Source organism: Typopeltis vanoorti, chromosome 1 (assembly GCF_054136105.1).
Source record: "Typopeltis vanoorti isolate ZY-2024b chromosome 1, IOZ_Tvanoo_1.0, whole genome shotgun sequence".
NCBI classification, from domain to species: Eukaryota; Metazoa; Arthropoda; class Arachnida; order Uropygi; family Thelyphonidae; genus Typopeltis; species Typopeltis vanoorti.
The window spans coordinates 189,068,162-189,083,308 of NC_143549.1; the positions used below are offsets into that span (position 1 = coordinate 189,068,162).

At 37.8% G+C, this 15,147-nt stretch overlaps 1 protein-coding gene across 4 annotated transcripts in view; it reads right to left on the reverse strand.

Moving 5' to 3' along the window:
* The window catches only part of drosha (ribonuclease 3 drosha), a 454,213-nt gene that overhangs the window by 13,146 nt on the left and 425,920 nt on the right, over positions 1 to 15,147 (reverse strand). For all 4 annotated transcript variants that reach the window (XM_090395920.1, XM_090395901.1, XM_090395928.1 and 1 more), the window contains one exon: positions 450 to 502. In XM_090395920.1, the coding sequence (XP_090252046.1) occupies positions 450 to 502 (53 nt within the window). The remainder of the gene's footprint in view (positions 1 to 449; positions 503 to 15,147) is intronic.

The window sequence follows — 15,147 nt, forward strand, 5'->3', positions numbered from 1 at the left end:
CAATATTGAGGTGTTAACACTGAATAGTAATGTGTTATATCATTTCAATAATTGTTAATCTCTTAGGTGGTAGTTTAATCCACAAATCTTTTACAATGAATGCTACATACCTTATGAGAGAAGAACAGCAAAAATAATCAACTGGCTATAAAATGCACAATTTTTCCCTATTCTAGTGGATGTTGAACTTCTATTAACAGAGTATGTAGTGGACATTAAAATTCATAATGTGCTTAATGATAACTTACAGTAGAAAATTTAATTTCATCAGAATAGGAACAACATTGGCAGCTAAAAAGACGATAAAAAAGTGTGGTTTATTCGATTACCCTGAAATGTTTTAGGATAAACCTACTATAATTGATTTGAAGTTTTAAAAATAAATGCACGGACAATTTCTCTTTATTCTAATTATAAATAAAGTATTATAAAAACAATCAATAACATACCTTTTGAAAGTTCCAGAGCATTACCTGCTGCAGCCATCTCAGCTTGCTGGATACTGTTAAAACAAATAAATTTAGTAAGAAACAGAATAATTCATAAATAAAATAAATAAATACAAGTGTCTATATGTTTATGCACAAACAAGTATAAACAAATTTAATCCTGTGAAGAATGGAGATTAGGTTGAGACTATATCATGAAAGCCTGTTTATTTAATGCTCCTGTAAAATAAAGTGATTTCTATCAGTTTTTTATTATGTTTTTTCTGAAAATAATCAGTGCTTTATAATGTATTACTGCCGATTTTTTTTTTTTTTTTTTTTTGTAATTGGTATATTTCCTAATATACTGAGATATTGCAATATTAAAGTTGTGCTATAAGATATATGAAGAAATGACAACAACAAAGCAGCAACTAAAAATAATGCTAATCTGAACAGTGAGGTTGCAAAGAATATAGTTGTCCCACTGCAGAGAAATATGCCCATAATGAAATAAAATGAGGATAGCTGAAAATAAATTAATTTGCAAAATCTCAAGACCAAAACAAATTTCAGGCAATGCAAAAATTAGAACAGGTCAAGAAGCATTTAGAGAATGCCATTAAGGACAAGAATTAAGTAGCCAAAGAAGAAAACAAAGCACTGAAGCAGGTAAGATATTATTGAGTAATTGTAATCAATGTTGGATGTTATATGGTATGGGGAAATTCACTTAAAAAGCATGACAATGATGACCCTGTTACTACTTGGAGTTTTCAGGGAGTGAAAATTAAAAATATAATGAATACAATTGAAAAACAGAAAGACTTATGATACAATCCTATATCCTCCAACTTATGCAACAGCCTTCCACACTGTATTCTTTTTGAAAAGCCTAGCAAAGTAAAGTCCAAAGCATCATGGTGTATCCATTCCCTTTATCTAACTTAACCATAACATTATTATAAATTGTGAACAAGTTTTGCTCAAACATAACCTTCCCTTGGTACACTCATGCAGTTCTTGCAAAGTACAGATTCACTGTCAACCCATTTCTGTATGTAGTTATTCTCTTACTAAGTTTTCCAACAATAGCCATCAATGTTGTAACAACTTGAACAGTGCATAAACCTTTAATCTACCAGTAAATCATTTATAGATTTCAGCACATATAAATGAGCCTCCATAGCTCAGTCGTATAGATGAAGCCCTTTGGAATTGAAGCCCAAGTTGAAAAGACCTGGGTTCGATTCCTGTTCATGGGTGGAAATCGACTCTTTTGACTAAAGGTGAGTTAGCCAGTCTCATACGGAGGTAGAGGTTTTTTTCACCTGGAAATTTGAGTTTTTTGTCCCTCAGAACAGGCAAACCGGCCTGTGAACACACATGGATCTACAGTCATAAAATACATACTTAATCTCTCATCAGAAAGGCTCAAACAGTCCTAAGGGATGGTGGAGGAAAGGGGGAACCCACACGAATAAATAAAAAACACATACCAACCACATATATAATGTGTATATAGCAGTACTCAATGTTTGTAATGTCCCTGTTTTGCCATCATGCATGCCCGAAGTCTGTGGTGCGTGCTATCATCGACATGACAGCACACACAACATCCAATGGAAACACTGCTACTGCTAGCTCCAAATCCGCCTTCAGGCTGGAAATGTTGGGGTATTGTTTCTTGCAGGCTACTCTCTCTCTGAAGCTCTTACTACAATTTGAAGTCATACAGATTCAGATCGAGACTTCCAGATGATCAATCAGATGGTGATATGTGGTTGGGCGTGTTCACCTCCAACCATTGTTGTGTGGTTCTCACCATGTGTGCAGGGACTAAGTCCTGTTGGAAGGTCCCCTGCCTACTGGGAAACAAGGTGTTGTTCAGGGGCCGTTCCACAGGTTCCAGCATGGTCTAGATAAGCTTTGGAGGACTCCTTTCTCACAGAAATGCAACTTAGATACTCCCTGATATGTTACATTTCCCCCCCACCAAATCATCACTGACGAAGGGTGATGACTTCTCTGAATCCTGGGTGCTATGGCATGTGCTGCACAACTATCTGCAGCATATATCAATCATTTTGGCAGTTAAACAACTCTTCAGTGGTGAAAATTTTCTCATATGTGAAGAGGATATCTCTGTGTCTGTTGTTCGAGTACTGCCAGAGAAGTGTCTTTGATTTTATCACCCTCTGCCCAATAAGTTGTGCTGTTTGGAAGTGTCCAGTAGAAAGACAATAGGCTCTCTCATCCCCAGATTCACGTGACATTGTTCTCTGTGAAATGTTCACCTCTCGTGACATTACTTTCTGCATCCTCACAGGATTACGGTGGAGGCATGCCGTCACGGCCCTCACAAGCTGTTGCGTCCTAACGGAGCATGGTCGATGTGTTCTATGGCAGTCAGATATATATCTTCTATATCATTATAATGGTTAATAGTCCAACACACAAACATCCTACTGATACTAAATGTTTTTAGCATGTTAAACTGCTATTATTACAGCTACATGGTTCTCATAATCTCCCTACTGCATGTTAATATAGCTAGACAACTCTTTCTGTACTGATAAACACATGAATGTTGACTGCACACAGTGACACTAACAGAACCAGGCTCACACAATTCTGTGGGATGTGCAAGGGTGTGCAGAAGTTGTAACAGTATTTATGACAAGACTATGTATACAGTCTGCTCAAATGCATAGAGAACTGTGCTCAACACTTTTTAGCATTCATGCATACCTCTTCAGTGCCTATTGCAAAATTCTTCTTCAGTTTATGCAACATCTCTAGTACCTCTCCCTCTTCATATGTCTGAGTTTCATCATCCAATAGAGAAAAAGTACTGAGATCAATGACTGACACACACACACACACACACACACACACACACACACACACACACACACACACACACACACACACACACACACACACACACACACACAGGTAGAGAGCTTTTATCAAAAATGGACATTTAAAAAATTATGATCTTAGTTTAATTTTTTATACTGCTATGAAACATAGCTGCAGTTTTTATTTCATTCAGTATTTTCGACAGTAATTGTTCTCGTAAACAATTACTGTGAAAAAATTACTAGCAATTGTCTTGTGAACAGTTTTGAAAATAAATTATTTTAAATATTAGCAGGATGAATAGGTGTGTCACCCACCCTCAAAAAAAGCTGACTGCTTATGTAACACACATGCACCTATTTTTTTTTTTTTAATTCAAATATTTCTTTCTTTCTTAAATAACTGTATCAAATAATTTATAAGTTTTCGATAATATAAAGAAATTGTGATTATTATCATCATCAAATTCCTGACATTTACCCAGTAGATATCACCTACATGATATCATAGTATTATATGAAAAATTTACATCGTTACTAACTTCCTATCTAAAATTTTCCTCCAAATCAATCAATCCAAATCAAGACTCCAACATTAGAGCTTATATTTCGATCTTCTAAGGCAAAATCCACTATTATCTTGGTCTTCCTCTGGGTCTTTTTCTTGCCAACCTGGCAGAGAACACATGTTTTGCTAATCTGTCCACTCCCATTCTGTTTAAGTGACCATAAAATCTGAGATTAGCTCTGCTAACACATTGCTGGATGCTAACAATGTTAAGTTCTTTACTAATATCCTTATTTTAAATATGATATTGCCATTGATGCCATCTGTTCATGCCCCTAATCTTTCTCAGAACTCTCATATATCTGCGGTCTCTAGTCTTTGGTCAGTGTTTTACTTCTAACCCAGCTCTCAGATCTATAAGTTAAAACTGGTTTGAACACTGTCTTGTATACAGCTAATTTAGTGTTCCGACTAATTTCTCTCTTATTCCATATAAATTTATTCAGTTGACTTCCTACCATACCAGCTTTGTGGATTCTGTTGTCTATTTCCGTATTTAATTTACCATCTTCACTAAACTCATGCCTAAGTAGCTGAAATGTTTTATTTGTTCTATAGGTTCTCCATTCACAATGCAGTTGATATTTTCAATGTTTATGTCTATTTTCATTGTCTTCGTCTTTTTAATGCTGACCTTCATATCATATCTGTTACAACAGTTATTCAATTTAGTCAGAGAATCTTGCAGACTAAATTGAATAAGGTCTTTGTTATAAAAATATGTCTAAATTGAATAAGATACAGATCTTTGTTATATTCCCATGATGATTTCTCAACTACCTATCATAAAGTCAAAATCTGCTGGATTCAGGCCAAATAGATTTGGCCGGAATCCAGCTTGTTCTTCACCAAGCTTCCCTTCCACAATCCTTCACAACCGTTTCACAAGTATACTTGCATAAATCTTACCAGGAACACTCAGTAGAGAAATACCTCTTAGGTATTTCTCTACTGAGTGTTCTCACATTCAGTTTTATTTCTCTTTTTATATATGGGTACTATGAGAACTCTACTCCATCATCATCAAATTCCTGCCATGTACCCTCAAGGGGTGTACAGGATATGATAGTACTATATGAAAAAAATTACATCATTACTAACTTCCTATCTACAATTTTCCTCCAAATCAGTCTGTTACTTGTCAAGACTCCAACATTATCAGATCTTATATTTCTATCGTCTAAGGCACTTTATACCATATCAATCCACCTATATCTTGGTCTAATTCTGGGTGGTTCTGCTGCCAACCTGGCAGAGAACATTTGTTTTGCTAATCTTTCTTAGCCTATTCTGTTTAAATGACCATACCACCTAAGATTAGCTCTGCTAACGCATTCCTGGATGCTGACAATGTCAAGTTCTTTCCTAATATCCTCGTTTTTAATATGATATTGCCATTGATGCCATCTGTTCATGCCTATAATCTTTCTCAGGACTCATATCTGCGGTCTCTAGTCTTTGCTCAAGTGTTTTACTTCTGACCCAGCTCTCAGATCCATAAGTTAAAACTGGTTTGAACACTGTCTTGTATACAGCTAATTTAGTGTTCCGACTAATTTCTCTCTTATTCCATATGAATTTATTCAATTGACTTCCCACCATACCAGCTTTGCTGATTCTGTTGTCTATTTCTATATGTAATTTACCACCTTCTTTAAAAATCGTGCCTAAGTAGCTGAAATGTTTTACTTGTTCCACAGGTTCTCCATTCACATTACAGTTGACATTTTCAATGATTCTGCTTATTTTCATTGTCTTTGTCTTTTTATTGCTGACCTTCATACCATATCTACTACAACTGTTATTCAATTTAGTCAGAGAATCTTGCAGACTTGTAGTGGATTTATTTAGAAGTATAACATCATCTGCATAAAGCAAAGAGCTGACTTTAACATCTCCAGTTTTGATATCATGTTTAATACCACTTTCCTTCATAATGTGATCCATATAAATAATGAATAACAGAGGGGATAATGTACATCCTTGTCTCACACCAGATTTAACATTAAACCATCTTCCTGTACTTCCTTCAATTCTAACTGCTCACTTACAACTCAAATAAAGACTAAGTATTGCTTGATATAATGCCCCATTGACACCATATAACTGCAGCGTATTGAATAGCTTGTCTCTTGGCACCTTATCATATGCCTTTTCCAAATCGACAAAACTTAAATACAGATCTTTGTTATATTTCCATGCTTTCTCGACTATTTGTCATAAAGTGAAAATCTGATCCTGACAGCCTCTGTTTGGCCTGAATCCAGCTTGTTCTTCACCCAGCTTTTCTTCCACAATTCTTCTCAACCGTTTCTCAAGTATACTTGCATAGATCTTGCCAGGAACACTCAGTAGGGAGATAACTCTGTAATTCTCACATTCAGTTTTATTTCCCTTTTTATATATGGGTACTATGAAAGCTCTACTCCAATCATCAGGAATTCGCCCCTCTGTCCAGGCTTTCTAAACTATGTAGTGCAGCCACTGTAAGACTTTTATACCACCATACTTCAGCATTTCTGGTCGAATATCATCTACTCCTGCTGCCTTTCCACATTTCAAGCCTTTGATGGCTTTTTCTACTTCAAGTGTGGATATGTATTCCTGATTGCATGCCTAGTCAGTGTTTTTTACCACTGTGCTGTCATCGCTGCTTGTTTCATTTAGCAGTTTTTCAAAGTAATTACTCCATACTTCAAGGATATCTTTTTCTCCTGTTTTCATGTCACCTTTATCATCTCTAACTCCTTTTACAGCACTCTTACCTCCATTCATAAGCCTCTTGAACAACCTCCAGAATCTTTTGCCACTTCTTGATATTTATTTTCTATATTCTTGCCAAAGTCCTTCCATGACTTTTGTTTAGCTAGTTTTACACACTGTTTAGTATTTTTGCATTTGTCTCTCTATTCTCTAAGAGCACAAGCTGACTTATTTGACAGGAACTTTTGATATGCTTTATTTTTTTCCTTCACTGCCTCTTTAACTCCCTGTGTCCACCATGGAGTTCTAATTTTTCTATTCTTGCAGACAACTTCACCACATGCCTCTCTAGCTGAATCAATCAGGGTTTTCTTCAAGGCTTGCCACTGAATCTCCAAGGTTTGATTCCTGTTCTCAAACTCTTTCATTTTTTCTTCAATAATCTTTGTGTATTTTAGTCTACAGTTCACGTCTGAGAGCAGCTCAACTTTCATTCACTTTAAAACTTTCTTACATGTTATTCTTTTCAATATGAAATTCAATTTTATCCTGCTCAAGACTAAATAGTGATCACTTCCAATTTCAAATCCTCTGTACACTCTGATGTCCTGCACCGGGGAGAAAACATCACTATCAACAATAACGTAGTCAATGAGACTTTAACTCTAGTCCAATCATCTGGAATTCGTCCCTCTGTTCAGGCCTTCTTAACTATGCAGTGCAGTCACCGTAAGACTTTTATACCTCCATACTTGAGCATTTCTGGTCAAATATCATCTACACCAGCTGCCTTTCCACATTTCAGACTTTAGATGGCTTTTTCTACTTCAAGTATGGATATGTATTCTTGATTGCATGCCTGGTCAGTGTTTTTTGTTCATGTGCTCTCATCACTGCTAATTTCATTTAGCAATTTTTCAAAGTAAATACTCCATACTTCAAGGATATCTTTTTCTCCAGTTTTCATATCACTTTTATCATCTCTAATTCTTTTTACAGCACTCTTTTCTCCATTCCTGAGCTTCCTCAATAACCTCCAGAATATCTTGCCACCTTCTTGATATTTCGTGTATAGAGGCTTAAGTGCTGTGAAGACATAATGTTGGAGGTTTAATGGATTTTTTACAACACTCAGAAAGGATTAAAAAGAATTTAATACTTCCTATATTTCGTCCTAGTCACTAGGACATCTACGGGGATTACAAAAATAACTAATGTAACATAACACAAATATCATACAATACAATACTAAGCCAAACCACGTGGGTGACACTAAAGTCCTATCTAGGTGGTAGATAGGACTTTAGGTGGTAGTAGGTGGCCTGAAATATAAAGTAGGATCTCTGGTGATGAGTGTTTCCCAAATTTTCGGAAGCTTAATGCAAACGTATTTATTATTTGGTTGATTTCTACGAACTGCTGCTGCTTCCAAGAATAGTCTCTCTTTCTTGAATTTGCTGTGATGGAGCATGGTGGTTTTCTTCCATGATACTCTGTGGGTGGTGTCCAAGACATGGTCAGCCAAGCCTGAATGACCATTGTTGTGTTTACAGATGTAAGACTTGTGTTCCTCTAGGCGGATGGATGCTGATCTGCCTGTCTGTCCAAAGTACGCCAGTTTACAGGAACAGGGTACTTTGTAAACTCCAGGCAGAGAGAGAGGAGGGAGCTGATCTTTCATAGAACAGATAAGAGTAGCAAGTTTGCAGTGGGGCTTATATGCTGTGTGTAGGTTGTACTTTTTTAGAATCTTGGCTATTTTTTCGGATTTGCCACAAATGTAGGGTATGGTGATGGCATTTTTAAATTCTTGTTGACAAGAAGGACAGGGAATGGGAGAGGAACTGATTATTTTTTTGATACTGTGATCGCTGTAGCCATTGGAGAGGAAAGTGTTGTGTATGTAGTTAAGCTCAGTAGTGAGGGCGGTTCCACTGGAACAAAGATTGTGGGCTCTCTTAGTAAGAGTTTTAATAATGCCATATTGTTGAGAGGGGTGGTGGTGTGAGAGTTTGTGAATGTATCTGCCTGTGTGTGTGTGAGTTTTCTGTATACAGCAAAGGCAAGTGTATCATTAGGCAGGCGTGTGACTAAGGTGTCTAGGAAGGGTAAACAATTGTTCTTTTCCTTTTCCATAGTAAACTGGATTCTTGGATGTAGGCTATTGAGATGACTGAGGAAGGAGTCTAATGTGTCTGGGCCATGAGGCCAAATATAGAACACATCATCTACATATCTTAGCCAGATAGAAGGTTTGAGTGGATCTGAGTCTATGGCTTGTTTTTCAAAATCTTCCATATAGAAATTAGTAAGGGGGGGAGAGAGGGGGGAACCCATGGCGGTCCCCTCTATCTGCTTGTACATTTTGTTCTTCCAAGAAAAATTAATGGCAAAGGAAAAGAGATCTAAGATGTCAGAAGGGAAAACTTTTTGTAAGAGAGATAAGGTGTCAATTAAGGGAATATTAGTAAACAAAGAGGAGATATCAAAGCTTACCAATATGTCTGCTTTATTCAAGGTTAAATTTTCTATGAGGGCTTTAAAGTGGGTCGAGTTTTTTATATAGGAAGTGGACCTTCCAGTGAGGGGGGATCAAAGAGTTGGCCAGCTGTTTAGACAGTCTGTAGCAAAGTGCATTGGTGGTATCTACTATAGGTCTGAGTGGGGAATTGGGTTTGTGGATTTTTAGTAAGCCGTAAATTTGGGGTGGGGATGTGAGCGAAAAGGTTTAAGTTTTTTCGTGATGTCGGGGAGCCAGGAAGATACTTTTTTAAGTAAGATTTTTAATTTTTTAACTTGTGTTTTTGTGGGGTCGTGTTCTAGTGGGATGTAGGTAGCGCGATCGCGGAGGATAATATTCATTTTGCGATTGTATTCACTGGTATTAAGAACGACTGTGGCATTACCCTTATCCGCTCTGGTAATGATGATACTTTTTTCTTTCCGTAATTTCAGGAGAGCTGTGCGTTGGGCATACGATAAATTACTTTTTGGAGGTGAAGAATGAGCAAGGATGTTGGCTATCTCCGATGGTAAGCGACCGATCCCACGTTCGATGTTAACCATTACATCAAACACTGGCACTTCCTTTGAAGCGACGGCAAAATTATGGCTGAGGCTAAGTGCGCTGACGACATCGTCATTGAGCCTTTTGGAAGAGAGGTTTACTACTGTCTGGAGCGGTTGAATTTGTGGTTGTGGTTTGTCTTTAATCAGGTTGTTATATTTCTTGACGTGTTTATTTTTTATTTTTTGAAATTCTTTCTGTGCGGAGGTTTCCGAAATGCCGGAGAGAATCGACCAAAGTTCAGGGTTAAGAATGTTGGAGAGCTCTGAATGTAAGGAGCCAATTGTGGCGTTTGTCACTGAGAGGGTGGCAAGAGTAGAAGCGATTTGCTCGCGTAGTAATGGCAGGCTGGCACGGTTATATATCCGGAGTGCTTTTTTGGAATGGAAATTGGTCTTTAGTTTAACGCAGTTCAGTATCACTCTCGTATCCTGACATCTTTTTAAAAAGGCCAGCCTATTTAGTTGCCTAGATAGTCGTAGTTTTGACTTACCGTATTGCTTGGATTTGCGTGCTAAATCTTCTCCATGAATGATTAGAATTCGTGTATAGAGGCTTAAGTGCTGTGAAGACATAGTGTTGGAGGTTTAATGGATTTTTTACAACACTCAGAAAGGATTAAAAAGAATTTAATACTTCCTATATTTCGTCCTAGTCACTAGGACATCTACGGGGATTACAAAAATAACTAATGTAAGATAATACAAATATCATACAATACTAAGCCCAACCACGTGGGTGACACTAAAGTCCTATCTAGGTGGAGCGCCCTCTGAGGGCGGTTGTAGGTGGCCTGGAATATAAAGTAGGATCTCTGGTGATGAGTATTTCCCAAATTTTCTAGGCAACTAAATAGGCTGGCCTTTTTAAAAAGTGTGGTCTGATCAGAGACTTATACTGTGATAACCCTTTTATCTCTGCAGGTCAGTGTCCTTCTCATAATTGCAGCAATTCTCTGTGTTACCTTCACCACCTTTGCAGTATGTCCCCTAAATTTCAGGTTTCTATCAATCATCAACCCGAGATCTCATGTCTCGCCTACTTCCTCCAGTATAACTCCTCCCATAGAGTATGCAGCATCCATCGATGTTTCCCAAACCTCAAGACCTTACATTTTGCTGCATTAAACTGACACCCCCCCATTCATTTGCCCATCTATCTAGCTTATTCAAATCCTCTTGCAGGGTTACCACATCTGCACTATTTCTAATAATCCTTCCCAGCTTCGCATCATCTGCAAACAACTGAATATCCCCTTGCAATGTCATTGATATAAAGGTTAAACAATATAGGTCCTAGTACTGTGCCCTATGGGACCCCACTTGTAACCCCTCTGCCTCCTTGAAACTGCTTCACCAAACACAACTCTCTGATACCTATCAAGACAGCCAATCCTGAATCCAGTTAACCAATCTGACATCCAGACTCATGTGCTGCAACTTAAATATCAGCTTATCATGTGGCACCCTGTCAAATGTCTTCACTAAGTCTAAGCAAATTACAGTATATGCCTTTCCCTCATCTAATGTTCTTGTAATTTTATTATAAAAGGCTACCATATTGCTAAAACAAGAACGCCCCTTCACAAATCCATGTGGACTCTCACAGATAACATTACCATCATCTGCCCAATGCTGTATACTACTTCCCTCACTACTTTCTCCAAGATCTTAACATCTACTGATGATACACAAACTGGCCTATAATTAGACACTTCCAGTCTGTTACCACCCTTATGCAATGGCACTATCTTACCTTCCTTCCATTCCCTGGGCATCTTTCCCGCAGCTAGAATTTCATCGAAAAGCCAGGTCAAAGGCACTGTCAGTTCCCTAGCACATTCTCTCAAAACTCGTAGTGAAATACCATGCAGTCCGAAAGCTTTACTGACATCCAGAGTATTCAGTATCTGAAACACACTCTCCTCCTGTACCTCTAAACCTCAAACCTGCCCTATCCCTCTAGCATTAAAACTGACTCCTCTAGGATGAAATACTCCAATAAAGTGTTCATTGAACAATTCCACTACGTCCTCGGCATCAGTCACTCTATTCCCATTTTTATCCCACAATATCATTCTTCCACAGTCATTTCTCCTCTTACTGGCCACATAGCTAAAAAATTCCCTAGGATTGTCTTTGGATCTTAGGGCCAATCTCTTCTCATATTCCAGTTTCCCTTTCCTTACCACACTAGTCACTCTTCTGGCCTGTGTCTTATATTCTTCATGCATCTTCTCTTCACCTGTCTCCTTATATCTCTTCCATAGCCTCTTTTTCGCATGCAATTTCTGTTTAATACTGTTTGTCATCCACTTTACTCCAAATTGTGTCCTCTTCCTCACTCGTGGTATACAACTTACCATTGCTGCTAACAAATATTCTTTCACAATTTCCCATGCACTAATGATATCCCGGCCTTACAATTCCTCCCTCCATGAAACTTCCTGAAGTTGACGTCTAAGACTATTATAATCACCTGCTTTATAATTCCACATAAGTGCCCGTCTCTTTGATACTCCTCCATGTCTATTCATTTTCCAAGTCAAAACCATATGGTCACTCTCTCCAACTGGTGGGAGAGATGTCATCTCAGTTATTATCAACTCTTTTGATGCTATAACCAAATCCAAAACTCTTGAACCTCTTGTTCCCTCTGTTACATGTTGCCTAAGACATTTGTCCCTCAAGAATTCTAGAAATTCCATTCCCCTATTGCTACATGCATTTTCCTCTCTCCAATTTATACTACTGTAGTTAAAATCTCCCATAACAATCATTCTTCTTGCACTTGCCAAACTTAACTGTCTAAACATCTCCTGGTCCCCTTGTTTGTTATCTTGTTTCTTGTTTGTTCTGCCTCTGTTCCTCCTTCAGGGATTCGATGAACCTCCAAAGTGATGGAATGTACACCACCATCAACTTTTGGAATTTGTTATGCCAACCTACAGAATTGTTGGTTCTCTGTGTCCCACTGATGACCAAATCATGGATATTCCATACCTCGCCCCCGAGCTTGACGCCCTCTGATGTAAACACATTCAACATACTCTATCATTCCTTCCAGGTCTTCTGACACACTCTCTGCAATGTAGTCAAATACCTTGAGTACGTCGTCGATCAGCATGAATGGCAAGCCGAACAGCATTGATCTTCTTCACGTATAGGGCTTCCTGCAACTTTATACTGCTGTGACAGAACCAAAGCCACCATATGTTGCAAAGGGCCTGAGAAAAGTGAAATAGACAACACTTTATATTTGCATTAGGAAATATCTCCCATGCAGCATTCATATTTGCCAGTTCGAAATCCATCATAACAGTATGTGGATTCACAATGATTCCTGATTGTTTTGCAGTGTTGACAACATGCTGGTATATTGACTGATATGTATGTAGTCTCAGTTTTTGCAGGAGTTAGAGCATGAGTTAGAGTTCAGAGGTATGACATGCTCTCAAAATATTCCATGCATAGTAAACAACTGAGCAAATTGTGAGGGCGCAGTTTTAAATGTGCCATCGGAGAAGATAATGTCCCTCGCTCCAAGTAATCTTAGGTTCTCCGTTGTGGCAAAAACAAGAAGACGATCCACATCCTGTACACCAGAATCACAAAAAAGAAATCTGTCATGATTTAACGTTGTAAATTTTATTATCTTCTCTTTATTATCTTACTATTACATTAGTTTTATGAAATCCTTGTCGGTCGCTCCTTTGTAAAAATATTTACTTTGCTTTACTTTTCCTTTTATCTGTTCTTTTACCTGAGCAATTGCACAATATCAATTAAGAAATTTATTTGATCTTAACGACCGCGCTACTTAATTGATCCTTTTATGTTTGAAAGTCAGGGCGAGAGGATGACAAAATTAATTTTTCACTTCTATACAAATTCTTTATATGTAAGTCATGCCTCGTTACTATATTCTTTTCCCACAGGATTGTTAATATTTTCGGGATAGTGCATTGGCTAAGGAACGAGAACCAGGTAATTTCAAAACAAAAACATATTTATTATTATTATTATTATTCAGGTCTCCATGGAGTCAAAAGACTCATCGTGGGAGGTCCTTCCTAAGAACATAAAGTCTGTCAAGACTCATCGAGGGGAGGTTCCCCCCCCCCTAAGAAATACAAAGTCTATCATACCACTCCTTAAATTCATTGACCGTTCTCGCTCTCACCACTCCATCAGGCAATGCATTCCATGGTTCAACCACCTTCCATGCAAAGAAACCACTCCTGACCCTTTTGCTCACAGTTTCCTTTCGTAACTTCCAGGGATGGCCTCTTGTCATCACTCCCTCCCGCTGTTCAACCAAGTGAAAGACCTCCCCAGTGTCAACCCTGTAACCACCTCTCAACAGTTTAAAAGTCTCAATCATATCACCTCTCCTTCTTCTATTCACCAAACTCTGCAGTCCACATTCCCTCAGCCGATCCTTATAACCAAAATTGTACAGTCCTGAAACCATTATCAAACTAAAAGATATGATACAGAGCATATAAAAGTTGATTAAAGATTAATTTAATCAAGAGCACTTTAACACACAATATTACTTGCTATCTGAGCAGCAGAAACTACAGTGCTTTCACTATCAGAAAAACCTATTGTGCCTTGATATAAAAGTGTCTTCTTTGACACAACTTGGCTTACAAGCATGCATAAATATTCCAGGAGGGATTACATTTAACTTTCTTCCAACACAATCAAAACTTAAATAATACTAATTCAAACACTATCACAATCAGTCTGTGAATTAGATATACTTAACAATACATATACTTCTGTTATTTCACATTCAATTTACCTGCTAGTTAACAAGGAACCTCTCTCATTTCTTCACGATTTCGAGGTGCATTCATAATACATTATAACAAAATAATGGCTTACTTGCTAACAATCTCGAGAGGAAAGTCTGACTTACATTCGATAATACATATTGAAACTGGAACATCTTCTGTCCAGTCGACTCTCAAGAACTTTCCTTTGTTGGACGCACTGGGGTTCTGTCGTAACTACCGGGAGCCTAGAGCAAGCTGGCGGCAGAGAAACATCTGGCATAGGCGGTGGGAAGAGCGATCATCCTGGAACTATGGAAGGAGCCCCTCGTAGACCTCGCAGGTGAAGAGCCAAGGACCAAAAAGCCCTGAACAACGTGCTGCATTGCTTTTTATTCTATTTTCGGTCCTTTGTTCTTAAGTAAAAGAATTCCCAGATTAGCCAGAAGCAATGAAAGATTTGACGTCATTGCTAGCTGACAGACCTTACGATTTTGGTGATATTCAGTGCTAATCTGGCTTAACTCCTATTAAGCTTTTACAAACACGTCTGAAGTGCAGGTGCATTCTAACAGTAATTTATTCTTTTATATTATTACAACTAAGTACATTTTATTCTTATAATTTCAGACAAAAAAAATTGTAAAATATTTAGCGAAAATTCTCTAAAAAAATAATTTCTCGCGAGATTTTACAACATTACTTGATATTCTTCCAGTATCTCAACGTCAACCAAA